At 44.7% G+C, this 15,250-nt stretch overlaps 1 protein-coding gene across 4 annotated transcripts in view; it reads right to left on the reverse strand.

Moving 5' to 3' along the window:
- Nucleotides 1-15,250, reverse strand: part of CENPI (centromere protein I) — a 93,365-nt gene that overhangs the window by 32,732 nt on the left and 45,383 nt on the right. For all 4 annotated transcript variants that reach the window (XM_072125780.1, XM_072125779.1, XM_072125778.1 and 1 more), the window contains 5 exons: nucleotides 14,789-14,935; nucleotides 13,475-13,595; nucleotides 13,118-13,206; nucleotides 1,827-1,941; nucleotides 941-1,005 (listed from right to left, as the gene is read on the reverse strand). In XM_072125780.1, the coding sequence (XP_071981881.1) occupies nucleotides 941-1,005; nucleotides 1,827-1,941; nucleotides 13,118-13,206; nucleotides 13,475-13,595; nucleotides 14,789-14,935 (537 nt within the window). The remainder of the gene's footprint in view (nucleotides 1-940; nucleotides 1,006-1,826; nucleotides 1,942-13,117; nucleotides 13,207-13,474; nucleotides 13,596-14,788; nucleotides 14,936-15,250) is intronic.

A 15,250-nucleotide genomic window follows, 5' to 3' on the forward strand; every position in this document is an offset into this window, starting at 1 on the left:
GTATTTTGGAAAATTCCATAACTTTTCTTTACTGAAACAATTTCAAATAATTTGCTGAATGTGCATTAGAAGAATATAGAGAATGTTTAACTTGATGATTCAGCGCTGTCAAAAAAAGACTAAAGAATAAAACCATTAGAAACTTTCAGGGTTTCCTAACGATTGGTTGCCTACTGTATATACTCGAGTATAAACCGACCCGAGTATAAGCCGAGACACCTAATTTTACCACCAAAAACTGGGAAAAACTATTGATTCAAGTATAAGCTGAGGGTGGGAAATGCAGGTAGGATACAGCCAGCCCCCAGGTAGGTTACAGCCAGCCAGCCCCCAGGTAGGATATACTCACCCTCCCATGCTCAGCACGGCTCATCTTCTTTCTTTCGCGCGGCTCCTCTTCTTTCTTGTGTCTTCTTTAACAGCCGGCATTGATGCGGCCGTGTTTTCTTCCAGCAGGCACATACTATGCGCTGAGCATCAGAGGGTGAGTATATAAGTTTATTTTTTTAATAGACTCGTTTATAAGCCGAGGTGAGGTTTTTCAGCACATTTTTTGTGCTGAAAAACTCAGCTTGTACACGAGTATATACGGTATGTGAGTATGAAAGCAGAAAAAGAAGTGGTAAAAAAAATTATTTCAGCTTCATATAAAAAAATATATATGGTAACTTTTTATCATCTGCAACATTTATTAATTCAATTTAGGTGCAAGTACGGTAGGGGAAATTGATTTGTACACATTACTCAAAGCAGAAAGAAAACCCCCCAAAAACTATTAAATTAGTGTTAGGTACAGACTCAGACAGGTGTAAATAGATTATTCCTCTCTTGTAAAAACACTATGTACCTTTGGGCTAGCCTCTATTTAGATGAGCTTAGCAACACAGAAAACCTATTAAACATCCACTAAAAATGAATAAATAAAAAGAACCATACTCACTTTAAAATTCAAGGATGAGGAGACAAACAGTTGCATAAATGTTTCAAACAGTAGACCTTTAATGTCTAAATGGAAAAAGTTGCAATTATTACAGGCAGCAATATTTTTAATTATAAAAGTATGTACTTCCATAAAATCTGCTCAAAAACGATCTGTATACTTCCTCCCAGAGTTTGCCTGTAGCTGCTTTTTCAATGGCTCAACTTTTTTTCCTGGTGCTCCATAGATTTCTGTGCTCTGACACCTCTGAGAGCTTCTGTCTATCATACAGTGGGCACTCCTATGATCTTGGTCACCATGCTAAGGCAGGCCAACAGAGTGCGACAGATATTATGGCCACTACTGCTATATGACCCTCATGCATGGAACCTGGAAATTGCACACATTCCTGTGCATAAATTATATATGTATTTTATATGCTCTCGGTTTCATATGTTGAGAACTCCTAGTGGTGGCCCCATCATTCATGGACTGCAATCTTTCATTCTTATCAGTTTGCTAGTCTATAAGTAATAGGACAGTTACCGTGCTCTCACAGGATACAAAGAGCAACCAGTTAAGCACACACACATACATACATACATACATACATACATACATACATACACACACACACACACACACACAGACAATACAATATACACTAAAGTGGTTGTGGGGTGGATAGGATAATCTGATCAGTTCGTGTAACTGGGGTTCCTTTTTCAATGAATAATGGACCTACAGCATCACCATTTAGTGAGAATGCGCCTCTATTTATACAATTGGATAGAGTCCCAGTAGTTGGAACCCCAATGAACAGATCAGAACTCAGGATCACCCCTTTAACTGTCTGCTTAAGGGCAGATTCAAATGGGCATGTCTGTTTCTTCTTTCTTTTACTCACCAGAAAAGGAATGAAGTGGAATCCAACTAATAAGCTGCAATATTTGGGTGCAGTAATTTCCATTCCAGCTTGGAAGACATTTATAAAGAAATTCCTCAGAACCTGAAAGTCCTTCCTAATAAAGCATAAGGTAATTATTGAGAGGAGCAATTGAAAGCATCTAGGACCAAAATAAACTTACATTTAAAATTTTCCTATTTGCATCCGATAACTCATCTACCACTACATATTAAATTTTAACTTTATTGTTAATAATACAACAGTTAAAAATTATATAGCATTTTAACCCCTTAACGACTTGGCCTTTTTTTAGTTTTTTCACTTCCATTTTTCACACCCCACCTTCAAAAATCTATAACTTTTTTATTTTTCCACATAAAGAGCTCTGTTATGGCTTATTTTCTGCGTAACAAATTGCACTTCGTAGTGACGGTATTTAATATTCCATGGTGCGTACTGGGAAGCGGGAAAAAAATTCCAAATGCAGTGAAAATGGTGAAAAAACACATTTGCGACGTTTTCTTGTGGGCTTGGATTTCACAGCTTTCACTCTGCGTCCCAAATGACATGTCTACTTTATTCTTTGGGTTGCTACAATCACAGGGATACCACATTTGTACAGGTTTTATAATGTTTTCATACATTTAAAAAAATTAAAACCTCCTGTACAAAATTTTTTTTTTTGATTTTGCCATCTTCTGGCGCTAATAACTTTTTCATACTTTGGTGTACGGAGCTGTGGGTGGTGTCATTTTTTGCGACTTTTGATGGCGTTTTCATTGCTATCATTGTTAGGACTGTGCTACCTTTTGATCACTTTTTATTAATTTTTTTATATTTTCCAAAATGGCAAAAAAATGTCATTTTTGACTTTGGACGCTATTTTCCGTTACGGGGTTAAACGCAGTGAAAAACCGTTATAATATTTTGATAGATCGGACATTTTCGGACGCGGTGATACCTAATGTGTTTATGATTTTTACTGTTTATTAATATCAGTTCTAGGGAAAGGGGGGTGATTTGAATTTTTAGGTTTTTTTAATATAATTTTTTTTTTTTAAACTTTTTTTTACTTTTACTTTAACTATTTTTCAGACTCCCTAGGGTACTTTAACCCTAGGTTGTCTGATCGATCCTACCATATACTGCCATACTGCAATATGGCAGTATATGGGGATTTTACTCCTCATTCATTACAATGTGCTGATAGCACATTGTAATGAATAGGTTAAAACGAGACAGCTTCGGGCCTTCGTGAGGCCCGATGCTGTCATGGCAACGGATCACCGCTCCCCGTGACGTCATCGGGGAGCGGAGATCCGCGCCAAGATGGCGGCGCCCATGCGGCGCCATCTTTTTGAAGCCTCCGGCAGCATTGCCAGAGGCGATCGCGGTGAAAGCACCCGCGATCGGTGCTAGCACCGATCGCGGGTGTTACCGGTAAGCCTTTGCTGCAATATGCAGCAAAGACTTACCGGCTATGGAGAGGGCTCGGCCCGCGAGCCCTCTCCATGCACCGGGACCCGGCGCGCGCCGTACTAGTACGGCGCGCGTCGGGAAGGGGTTAAAAAGATATATGACGACCACTGAAAAACATTGATTTATCACTTAAATCTTCTCTTGGTGCCATCTAAAAATCCAAAACATGGATTGGGGGTTGCAAACATTTAAATAATTTCACCTTATTGTGATACTGTGGACTGCAGCCACCTAACATAGTGTGCAAAAACAAGGCTATAGATGGATACAGAAATCAATTTCTTGCATTCATTTATCGATCTAGTTTATAGAATTACCTGTAATTACCTCCCACTCCAACCTCTCCACCAAGGGCAAGACCAAACAGCTGTTTAAGGACACCAGGGACAAAATTGTAGACCTGCACAAGGCTTGAATGCCGTCGCCATCATAGAAGGAAACAGCGAACTGCAGTCCTATGCCTGGCCACTAGATGTGTGATATGGCTATCTACTGGGGGGCGGGGCAGTGTGGCTACCCATCTCCTGGGCAGTATATGCTGCGCTACATAAAGTATATACTGTATATGCATGGTTAATGCATTTTGAGCTTTACGTTATATCAACACACCCTTCGTGAATTAGGTGGTGTACATATAATAAATTGGGGTTGCTATACGCTCTATAATCCATTCAAGGGAAGTATATACAGGAGAATGCATTTATTAAGCACCTATATATGAGGTAGTATAACATGGGAACTAAAGTGTGTGTGTGAGAGAGTGGAGGCTCAAAAATCGTGTCAGGCTTGGTGGCAGTCAAAGGCACAATTACTAGAACATAGAAGAAACACTAGATGACAGTCAATCTTTCATGGCCTGGGCCTCCACGCAACTGAAAATAATTAAGACTTTGTGAATGAAAACAAGTCTTTATTGCACAATTTATTCATAAATTACATCACAAAATATTATCTGACTAAAAATACCCCATTAAAAAGGACCTAAAAACACAAAGCAAAACAACACGGACAGCGTGAACATTCAAGGAGAGGCAACACATAAAACAAGAAATTACATCATAGGCGCTGGTAAAAAGATTTTCAAAGTACTAAGGTTCCACACAACAGATAACCGATGCGGTACAGCATATCAAAATCACTCAATGAATAATATCAAAAGTCCAATCACATACCTATGCATCATCACAATATTGCTAACCTAATAATCATTATGGGACCAAATTAAATACGCACCAGTCGCCATGCTGCCTAACCTAGTCACACCGCCCGAATGTTCACACTGTCCGTGTTGTTTTGCTTTGTGTTTTTAGATCCTTTTTAATTTTTTAGTTCGATAATATTTTGTGATGTAATTTATGAATAAAATTGTGCAATAAAAACTTGTTTTCAATCACAAAGTCTTAATTATTTCCAATTATGGAGATATGATAGGACTTAATGAAAATTGCAGACCTTTCCATTCTTTGAAGGTGGGAAACAACTGCAAAATGTAAGAAAAGCTTGAAAACATCGTTTTAATGTATGCTTGCATTGTACCAACTTGTAAAGATCCTATATTGCTCCACACTGTGTTTCCACGGGTTTGGTTAAAATAAATTTTTAGTTAAGGAAAACTGTCGTCATACAATGCGGTCCTTAACCCCTTAAGGACGCAGCCATTTTACAGCTTAAGGCTCAGTCCCATTTTTTGGATTCTGACCTGCGTCTCTTTATATGGTTATAACTTTTGAACACTGTTACTTATCAAAACGATTCTGAGATAGTTTTTTCCCCACATGTTGTACTTCATTTTAGTGGTAAATTTTGGCTGATAAGTTTTGCGTTTATTTACAAAAAAAAAAGAAAATATGATGAATTTTCTGAAAAATTTGCCATTTTTGAAATTTGAAATCATTGCGTTTTCAGGCAGATAGATGTACCACCTAAATAACTTGCCGAATAACATTTCCCATTTGTCTACTTTACATTTTCACCATTTTTGAAATGTCTGGATAATTTATTTTGATGTCACGCGGCTTACAAATCGAATAGCGCTTTTCCGGATTTTCAGAATTGACTATTTTGGGGATAAATACAGTTTTGAATGAAAATTTACATATTTAGCATCAAAACCCCCCATATAACCAACCCAATTTCAAATCTGCACCCCTCAAGCTATCAGAAACAGATTTTACGAAGATTGTTAACCCCTTGAGATCTTCATAGTAATTACATCAAAATGGAGGCGAAATTTAGAATAGTCAAATTGTGCCGGTTATACGTTCATTTAGCCCTAAAATTTACACATTTCCAAAAGATAAAAATACAAAACCCACCATACAATTTGTTCTACAATTTCTCCTGAGTACAGAGACCCCCCACATGTGGCTGTTACTTGTTTTATGGGCACACAGTGAGGCGCAGAAGGGAAGGAGCGCCCTGCAGCTGCCAGAATTTTACTTTCCTCATTGGCCTCTTTTGAAGGCTGTAAAATTTTCGCTTTTGCGCTATTAGGGCCATGTGACGGCATTTTTTTTGCGGGATGAGATGCTTTTTCCAATGTTACCATTTTGGGGTTGGTATCACCTATTGTTGAAAATTTAGGAACTTCTTTTTGAGAGCAGGAGTAGAAAAGCATCAATTCTCTACTGTTTTTTTTACTTTTTTTTTGTGGTGTTCACCGTATAGACTAATAATCATGTTATCTTCATTCTATGGGTCGATACGATAACGGGGATACCAGACACGAATATATTTTCTTGCGTTTTACTAAATTTGTAAAATAAAACCCTATTGTGGGGAAAAATCTATCATTTTTGTATTGCCATCTTCCAAGTGGCATAACATTGTTACGTTTTTGGCTACGGAGCTGGTTGATGGCTTGTTTTTTGCGGGACACGTTGTACTTTGCACCAGTATCATTCTAGAGTATATATGTTTTTTTGATCACTTTTTATAGCATTTTTTGTGGGATTGTATAGGTAAAAATCATAATTTTTGGAGGGTTTATAACAGTTTTCTTTTACGGCGTTCATCGTGCGGGTTCAATAATTATTTATTTTTATTCTACGGGTTGTTACGGACGCGGTGATACTATATATGTGGGGTTTGTGTTATGATTTAGACTTTTTTTTTAGTTATATATCTCTTTATATGTTTTGGGGCTTTTGGGCATTTTTGGTGATTTATTACTTTAATTTTTTTATTGAATAATTTTTTTTTTTTCTTTTTCACTTTTTCCACCATGGGAAATGAACAAGCAATCATCTGATTGCTTGTTCATAATAATACCCTGCAATACTCATGTATTGCAGGGCATTATCAGTGTCAGCCTATGCACTTGCATAGGGTGGCACTCTGCCAGTAAGATGACGTCACAGACGCCATCTTACCGGCAGTTCCTGCAGGTAACACTGGGGTCTAGATCGGGGAAAGACACCCCAATTGCATGTTAGATGCCGCGGTCGCGATGACCGCGGCATTTAACGGGTTAATCACCCGCGATCGGAGTCAACTCCGATCGCGGGTGTTACACTGGGGTGCCGGCTATCAGTCACAGCCGGCACCCCGTCTTTCCTGATGCTGGTTCGGCTCAAATCTTGAGCTGAACCGGCATCGGCTCAGCGTCCGATATATCGGACGCTGAGCGCTAAGTCACTGAGCTCAGCGTCCGATATATCGGACGCTGAGCGTTAAGAGGTTAAATGGCAAGCACAATATTGTGCAACTGGGGTTTAGGGCCCCAATCCTGCCATCATCATTACCACTTCTATGTTAGCGGAAATACCATGAAAATCATGCAAGATAAACCAGGGACACTTATTCATAGTCCCAGGCGCAGTGACAGGTTTTGGATAACATACATTTAAAGGTATGGGGTGGGGTAGGTTTACCAAGGCAGCTACCTTGCTGCAGCATCACAGGATGGTACACAATGAGGAGCACTCCCCCTTGTCACTGCATGCTGAAACTCTCTCTACGGCTTTGAGATAACCACATGTAATGGGTGAGGGGTGGGAGTGTTGACTATGCAGGTGTAACAGCCTGTGAAGCTACAGCACAGTTAACCCTCCCAACCGGAGTACTACAAATTCATTAGGATAATTTTAAAAGTTGATTTTACAAGGAAGGCCATGGATAATAAATATAAGAATTAAGATCAATGATTAAGTGCCCCTTGTTTCCCATACCCGATTTTGATGGTAGATTTCCTTTAACTCCAGGATTCCTGAAACACTTTATGATGTATGTGCAGTGACGCAGTGCATATATGCCAGGAGCTCCTCTTCAGCATGATAAAGAATATTTAAAACTGAATAGAAGAGGATCAACATTGACTAATTTTTCCTGGTTTGAGACCCTAAACGGCAGCTGCAAAAGGACAGAGATCTCACCTCTGAGACCAGTACCCTTTATGCATGTCCATCTTGTAGGTCATGCTTGATGTCAAGGGAGCTGCCTCGCAAGGCAGCGAAAAGAGGCATGGTTTTCCTTATCCCATCCTGGAAAACTTTGCATATTTTCCCAGAACCCCCTAGTGGAGCATCCATGGCTTTAAGACTCCACACGCCTACATGGTGGCCTTAATTGGCAGTCTCCGTAAGGAGAACTCTTACTTCCCGACCCTAGTCACAAGCCTCTCACCCAGCCAAACCAGTTCCCTATGCTGTACTGAGGAGACCCAATGAGGTCGAAAACAGCGCCATCTACAGTTGGGACCTGCCGGAAATGCGGACAAGAAGGGCACGTGATCAAGGCCTGCAAGGAGGAGGCGTGCAAGAACTGCCGAGGAGAACCACATGTAACCTCTGCGGACTAGCTGGACATATCTACAAGGACTGTTCAGAGAGGAAAAGGACCTGGGCAGACGTTGCCGCACTGGCTCCGGCCAAGGGTTTTGAAGCTCGGACGCCCGCTGTGTCGACACCTCAGCCCAGGAAGAAGGCATCAAAGAATGCGAACAAGCAGTCAGAGGCGTCAAAACCCAAGTCTGGTAAGACAAAGAAGACGACACCTTCCACCTCCCAGCCCTCCCTCACCTCCCATAATCTTTCCCCTCCCCTCTCCCCAGCTGAGAATGCCACCATCCCACTCTCAGAAATTCTGTCACCAGCCCCTAAGGCAACCCTCCCGCCCCAGTCCATCCCCAACCCCTTTGGAGAGGTGGCACTAATGACTTCCTCCCCCGCCACCTCTCCTCTTGCCATGACAGAGACAAACTTCCCCTACCTCCCCCAAACCCTTGTCTCCGACCCTGTCTACCCAGAGCCAAGGCGAAGGAAGAGGAAAGAGGGACAGCCCAGTCAGCGACTCCACCAGCAAGAAACTGCTAAAGGAGGCGTCGGAGCCTGCCCAGGTGGCCGAACAGGACGCAGAGAAGGAGGAGTTCTTTGAGGAGCTGGAAGCCGGTTTCAGGGAACACGGCCCCCTCTCCTACTCCATCGACCTGACCGCAGAGGAACAGGCAAGCCGCCCGACCGGACAGGTAACAAAGGCGGTATCGTACCAACCTAACCCTCTTTTTCTTCCCTCATGATGGCTAACCTAACCGTTTTTTCCATCAATGTTAGAAGCATTAGAGATAAGTTTCGTCGTCAGACTGCACTAACTTACCTTGTCTCCCAGTCGTGTGATGTTTACATGTTACAGGAATGCGGTATCCCCTCCTCTAGGTCCTATGACCATCTGGCCAGGGGCTGGAGTCACGGTCCTTCCTACTGGTCCGGTGGGGGCGATTGCAGGTCTGCTGGTACCGCCATCCTTCTCAGGGGGAGCGCTTTCACGCTTGATTCCGTCCAGGAGCTAGTCTGCGGCCGACTTCTGGTCGTAGACGGCTCCTGGGCGGGTGAGCCCCCTGACAGGGGTGAGTGACTGGAGCTTTTCCAGAACCTCAGGCCGCAACTCACCACCACTCGGGCAGTAGTGCTGGCCCGCGACTTCAACTGCGTCATAGAGGAAGAGTGGCGCAAGCTGGACGCCACGTCAAAACTGCTTATAGAGGTAGTGACAGAAGCATTCCTGAGGGACGCAGTTGGGGCCGGCTCCGTAAATTACACCTGGAGCAGCTCCGACGGCATTTCCCGTTCTAGGATTGACTTTGTTCACCTCCAAGGCGATCAGGCAGTGCGGGTCCTCCACGGTCCCCTGCTTCTTCTCTGACCACAGGGCCGTGCAGGTAAGGTGCGCCCTGGGCCACGGCTTCCCGCCGGGCCCGGGCTCCTGGAAGCTGAACTGCGCCCTGCGGGCGGACGAGGGAGTGCAGGCGGAGCTGAGGGACATGTACATGGTCCTGAGAAACGACAAATGTTTATTTGAAACCGTTAGTGAATGGTGGGAATATGCTAAAGTTGAAATCCGTTCTTTCTTTCAGGACAAAGGCAGGTGGCAGGCGGCCGCGAGGGGCCTCAGAGACCTCCAGCGCCAGCTGAGATCCCTGCAGGACCTCCAGCGCTGCGGCTGGGACGTCAGAGGAGTTGGAGGACACCAAGAAGGGCCTGAAGAGGCACTTTGAGGAGGAATCCAGGCAAATCATCTTTCGTGCCAAAGTGGACAACCTGGAGAAGGGTGACAAGTTTAACCCTTTCTTTTTCAGGAAAGTCCACGCCGGCCACACACCCCTGAAGAACTACGTGACGAAAACGGATGCATGCAGAGGGGGAAGAGTGCCGTCATGGGAGTCGTCAGCGACTACTACGGCGACCTCTACTCCCGCAAGCCACGGACGGCGAAGCCGCCGAGAGGTTCCTGTCAGGTATCGTTAACACCCTCGATCCTGCAGGTGCCGAGGCCACGGACGGGACCTCATCTGCCCGGACCTGCTGGAGCTCTACGAGGAGATGGTGGTGGAGGGCAGGATGCCGCCGTCCTGGGGCAGGGACTGATCACGGTCTTGTACAAGCACAAGGGAGAGAGATGCGACCCGAAGAACTGGCATCCCATCTCTTTGCTCAACATGGACTACAAGATCCTGGCCAAGGTGCTCGCCAACAGGCTGAAGGGGTCATCGGAGAGATCATCCACCCGGACCAGACCTGCGACGTTCTGGGCCGCTGGATCGCGGACAACCTGGCCCTGGTGAGGGACACCCTGCACTACGTCGGAAGTGGCCGCGCGGCCCTGGTCAGCCTGGACCAGGAGAGTGTCTCTTACCGCTTCATGAGCCAGGCCCTGCACAGGTTCGGGTTGGGTAAGACGTTCTGCTCGTATGTTGACCTAATGTACCTTGATATCAACAGCTCGGTGTTGGTGAACGGCTGGAAGACTGACCCCTTCCCTGTGCTTTTGGGGGTCAGGCAAGGCTGCCCTCTTTCACCCCTTTTTGTTTGCGTTATAGAGCTGTTCGCAGAGTCTATCCGGCAGAACGAAGGGATTAAAGGGATCACCGCACTGGGACCCGGACGCAACAAGGTCAAGTGCTCGCTGTACATGGACGACGTGGCGGTCTTCTGCTCCGACCGGAGCTCGTCCAGACCTGCGAGGAGTTCAGACAGGCTTCGGGGGCAAAAGTCAACTGCGGGAAGTCGGAGGCCATGCTTTTCAGAGACTGGCAGCTTGCTTCTTCTGCCCCCTTCCCCCTCACCATTCAGCAGGACTTCAAGAAGGTCCTGGGAGTCTGGTTCGGGAAGGAAGGCGCAGCCCTGAAGACCTGGCAAGAACGCTTGGCCAAAGTCAACATCAGAGTCACCCTGTGGAGCCTCAAACAGCTCTCATTAGAGGGGAAGACGCTTGTCCTGCGTAACGAGGTGCTGCCCGTACTCCAGTACGCCGCCCCCGTATGCAAGGCCGTTACCAGGACCGTTTTTCATTTTGTTTGGGGCTCAAAGATGGACCGGGTCAAGCGAGTGGTCATGTTCAAGGAGCCAAGCAAGGGGGGCAAAGGTGTCCCCGACATCTCCACTTTGCTCTGGATCTTCTTTGTTTGCGACTGCGTGCGCAGGACCTCTGCAAGATCCGCGGGAAAGTCCATGTCCCGCTTTTTCCTCCTACCCCTCTGGGGGGGGGGGGGGGCTCGGCTGGGACAAGTGGGACAGCTCCATCCCTTACAACTGGGACGCGCCCTGGTACTACGGCCAGGCCGTCCGCTTCGTGAGGGAGCACCAACTGGAGGGACTCAAGCCCGATCTGTGGAAACCAAAGACCGTGCACAAGCTCATCCGAGCCAAAGATTTGTTGGAATTTGTCCCAGGAGTCACCCAGGACACGGCCCAGGCGGTCTGGGCCAACGTGTCCTGGGCCAGACAGCTCAACAGGCACAAGGACATCTCATGGATGGCCATCCAAGGGGGGCTGCCCCTGCGGGCCTTCACCTATGCCCGAAGACTGAGCAACACCCCCTATTACCCCAGGTGCCCCTGGACGTAGGAGACTCCTCTGCACCTGTTTTGGGGGTGCCCCTTTGCTCAAAGCCTGTTGGATGCCCTGGAGCCCCATTTCCAAGACTCTGTGCCAAGGAGCTCCATGACGCACCATGCGGTGCTTTATGGGCTGTTCCAGGGCACTCATGCCATAGACGATATCCAGGCCACCTGGCTCCTTTTTGTAAATTGCTATAAGGACGCCATCTGGTACGCCAGGAGACTCCTCACTTGGCACAAGACAGCCTTGACGACGCCAGATTGCTACAGACTTGTCCTCAACAGCCTGCTGGATTAATCACTAGCAGAGAGACAGTGAGACAAGTAGGAGAAGCCCCACTCAGGAAGCTCCTCCCCCCTCTGCTAAGGTTTACCAAGCGGCGGCGACGGCGCTGCAGGGCCTTAGCAGGAGTATCTGTGAGGACACAGTAAGAGCAAGCCAGGCTAACGCCTAACTGGATTTGGACCCCCTGCTGTGAGCTAGGATCGCCTCTCCGGGCGCCCACCGGCTCCCTCAGGGAGAATCCCAGATGAAAGCCGCTTTTTTGGACTTTACAAGACATCTACGCTTTGCACAAGTTCAGGACTTATGTATGAAGTGCTGGACTTTGTTTAGATTAGGTGTGTTAGGAATTGCAGGCTGTGTTTACCTGGCAAACGCCAGAAAACACTCACTTTTCACTGGATTTGGACTTTTACAGGGGATTCTGGTTCACGCATACATTATGCAAATGGACCAAACCAGGAAGTGGACTTTTGCTAGGTTCCCTTCCTTATTTTTCCCCCTTCTGTGTGTGTCTTTCAATAAAGCTTCGGGCAAGTGTCACCCCCCACCCCCTCCCCTTCCACCCCATACCCTTTTCCGTTTTTACCCTTTGTCATTGCCGTAATTGAAATGCAATGCGCGTTTAGTTAGGTCAATTGAGCGAGCAGTGTGCTAGCATAGTGTTTTCATGGCATAGTTGAGGATTATACTCCTGTGTGCTGTCAACACTATGAATCTTAATTTATTGAATATGTCGTATCGCGGTCTGTGCTGCGACACAGTATATGCTGTATGCCTGTGCAAATGTATGTAACTTTGACTTGTGCTCATTCAATAAAGCCATCTACAGTTGGGAGTCTTTCCTTCTGCAACAGGTATACTGGTTTGGTTTTAATCCCGCATCATGTCATAAGGCTTCTTGTAGGTCATGCTTGATGTCAAGGGAGCTGCTTTACAAGGTAGCTAAAAGAGGCGTGGTTTTCCTTATCCCATCTTGGAAAACTTTGCATATTTTCCCTATGTCCACATAAACATACATAAAAGAGAGATGGTTGCACAGGTGCAATGCTCTCTCCATTAATTTCCTTGGGAGTCACAGAAACAGCTAAACCAAGCATGCATCAGATGTTACTACAAATATTACTAGAAAAGTGTTCTTGGCCATCTCCATTCAAGTCTATGGAAGCCAAGTCAAAAAGAGAAAAAGTACTCACTTGTAGAAATTTCTGCGTGTGTATAACTGTATTTAGAAAGGCTTCCACCTCTTGCTTATTGCGCTTCTGTCCAGTGTACCAGGCACATTCTGGGAAAAGAAAAAAAAAAAAAAAAAAAAATTCATTGTAAGGACATTTTGTAAGAAACCACTGCATCGTACAATGGAGAGTAGCAACAATAAAACAATATTTGTGGAACATGATAAATGCAAAAAAAAAAAAAAAAAAAAAAAAAAAAAAGAAAAAAACACTCCAAAAAAATAGAAGCTCTACAAAAACTTGGTGCAAACCATCATAAGCCAATACATGTCCTACTGTTATAACAAAAGTAAGCACAAATAAAATTTTAAAAAGTACCTTCATGAAGTGTAAATGCCAACCAATAGTTCAGTCGCAGCAGGGAGTCGTCTTCATTAATACAGTTAATGAAATTCAACAGTAAAGGACTTTGTATTACACAGCCCATCTGAGCAGGAAGCTGAAAAAAAAATAAAATAAAAAAGGACATTCGTATGGAAGAACGATTCAATATTTGACTACATTCAAGGGACACTGCCATCATCTTTACAAGGATGAAATATTGTTTCTGGCATTTCCTCTTCTATGTTTAAAATTACCCATTTGCCAGAAAGAGTTTCTGGTTCTGTAGTACACAGTACCACAAGCATGATGAGTTTATGCACACAGTACCACAAGCATGATGAGTTTATGCACACAGTACCACAAGCATGATGAGTTTATGCACACAGTACCACAAGCATGATGAGTTTATGCACACAGTACCACAAGCATGATGAGTTTATGCACACAGTACCACAAGCATGATTCTATCTGCTACAGTCAAACACAGGGTGTCTAAATTGACATTCCAGATGGCGGAGACTATTATAGGCCCTGGGCTGCATGAAATTGGTGGGCCCCCTCAAGTATACTACATGGATACCGTGGTAATAGTGTCTATACTCGAGTACAAGCAGATTTTTTTTCAGCGCAATATTTGAAAATCCCCATTCGGTTTGTGAAATTCTCTGCATCTCTCCCTATATCTCCCTATATCTCTCTATATATATCTCAAGTTCACAGCTGCACCACTTTAAGAAGCTTAGTTTGGGTGCTCGCCCTTCTCAGTGGTTTGACTCTCCACCTCTTTATGCATAAAAGTAAAATGTGTACATTCAAAAATACATGAAATTACAGCAGGCAGAGGGTGGGGGGAGTGCTGAAGGAGCGGGGGGGGGGGGGGGGGGGGGAGTCAAAACATACTCCTGCACAATGTAACAGACTGTGAAGTTACTTACAACTCTTGTAATGTCCCCATCCCCCATAGAACTTCTGGCTCATTAGCCAGAAATGTTAAAAGCTTATTTTTGAAGGAAGGAGGCCATGGATTACAAATATAAAAGAAGATTACCACAGTCAGGGTGCCTGGATCTACGAGTAAGTGCCCCTGGTTTATCATGCTTTATTTTAATGGTAGATTTCCTTTATGTGTGTTTCAACATGGTGACTGAGATGCACAAACTCAAGGTTTCTCATATACCATTAAAATATTTTTCCAGGAATGGCAAAGAAACAAAGATCGTACACTTAAAATGTTCTAAAATGGTGAAATTTCTTGGCAAAAAACCACAAACTCCCAATAGTCATGCAAAGGTTATTACAAGTTATCACCTCAAGTTTCAGGATGTTTTCCAGAAGCTGTGAAAAAGTCTGAATTTTCTCCATAGGGCAAGTTGTATTCCTGGATGAAAAACTGTTAGAATTGCTGTTCCAAATAGTACTGCTGCTCACAGGCACATATGGGTTACTGTTCCATTTCTGTGACAAAATAAAAAGAAAAAAAAGGTACTAATGTTATTGAGCTTTATTCAAAATTCACAGAGTAAGGGGGCGTGGCTTGAGCATGCTGCTGGAAGGTCGCATTTCTTAAATTGGGCGCTGCACCGACCCGAACGGAGGGGCCCCCGATCGCACCTATGAGGGTTAAGAAGCTCCAAAAGAAAGCAGGGAAGGCACAGACAGCGAAAGTGAGCGTCTTTAAAAGGAAACCTGCCACCACGGATCTACCTATTAAAAGGTAGATCGGGTGGTAGGTGCATCTATTGGACGTGAAGATAGCCCTATTAAAAGGGC

This window comes from Engystomops pustulosus, chromosome 9 (assembly GCF_040894005.1).
Source record: "Engystomops pustulosus chromosome 9, aEngPut4.maternal, whole genome shotgun sequence".
NCBI classification, from domain to species: Eukaryota; Metazoa; Chordata; class Amphibia; order Anura; family Leptodactylidae; genus Engystomops; species Engystomops pustulosus.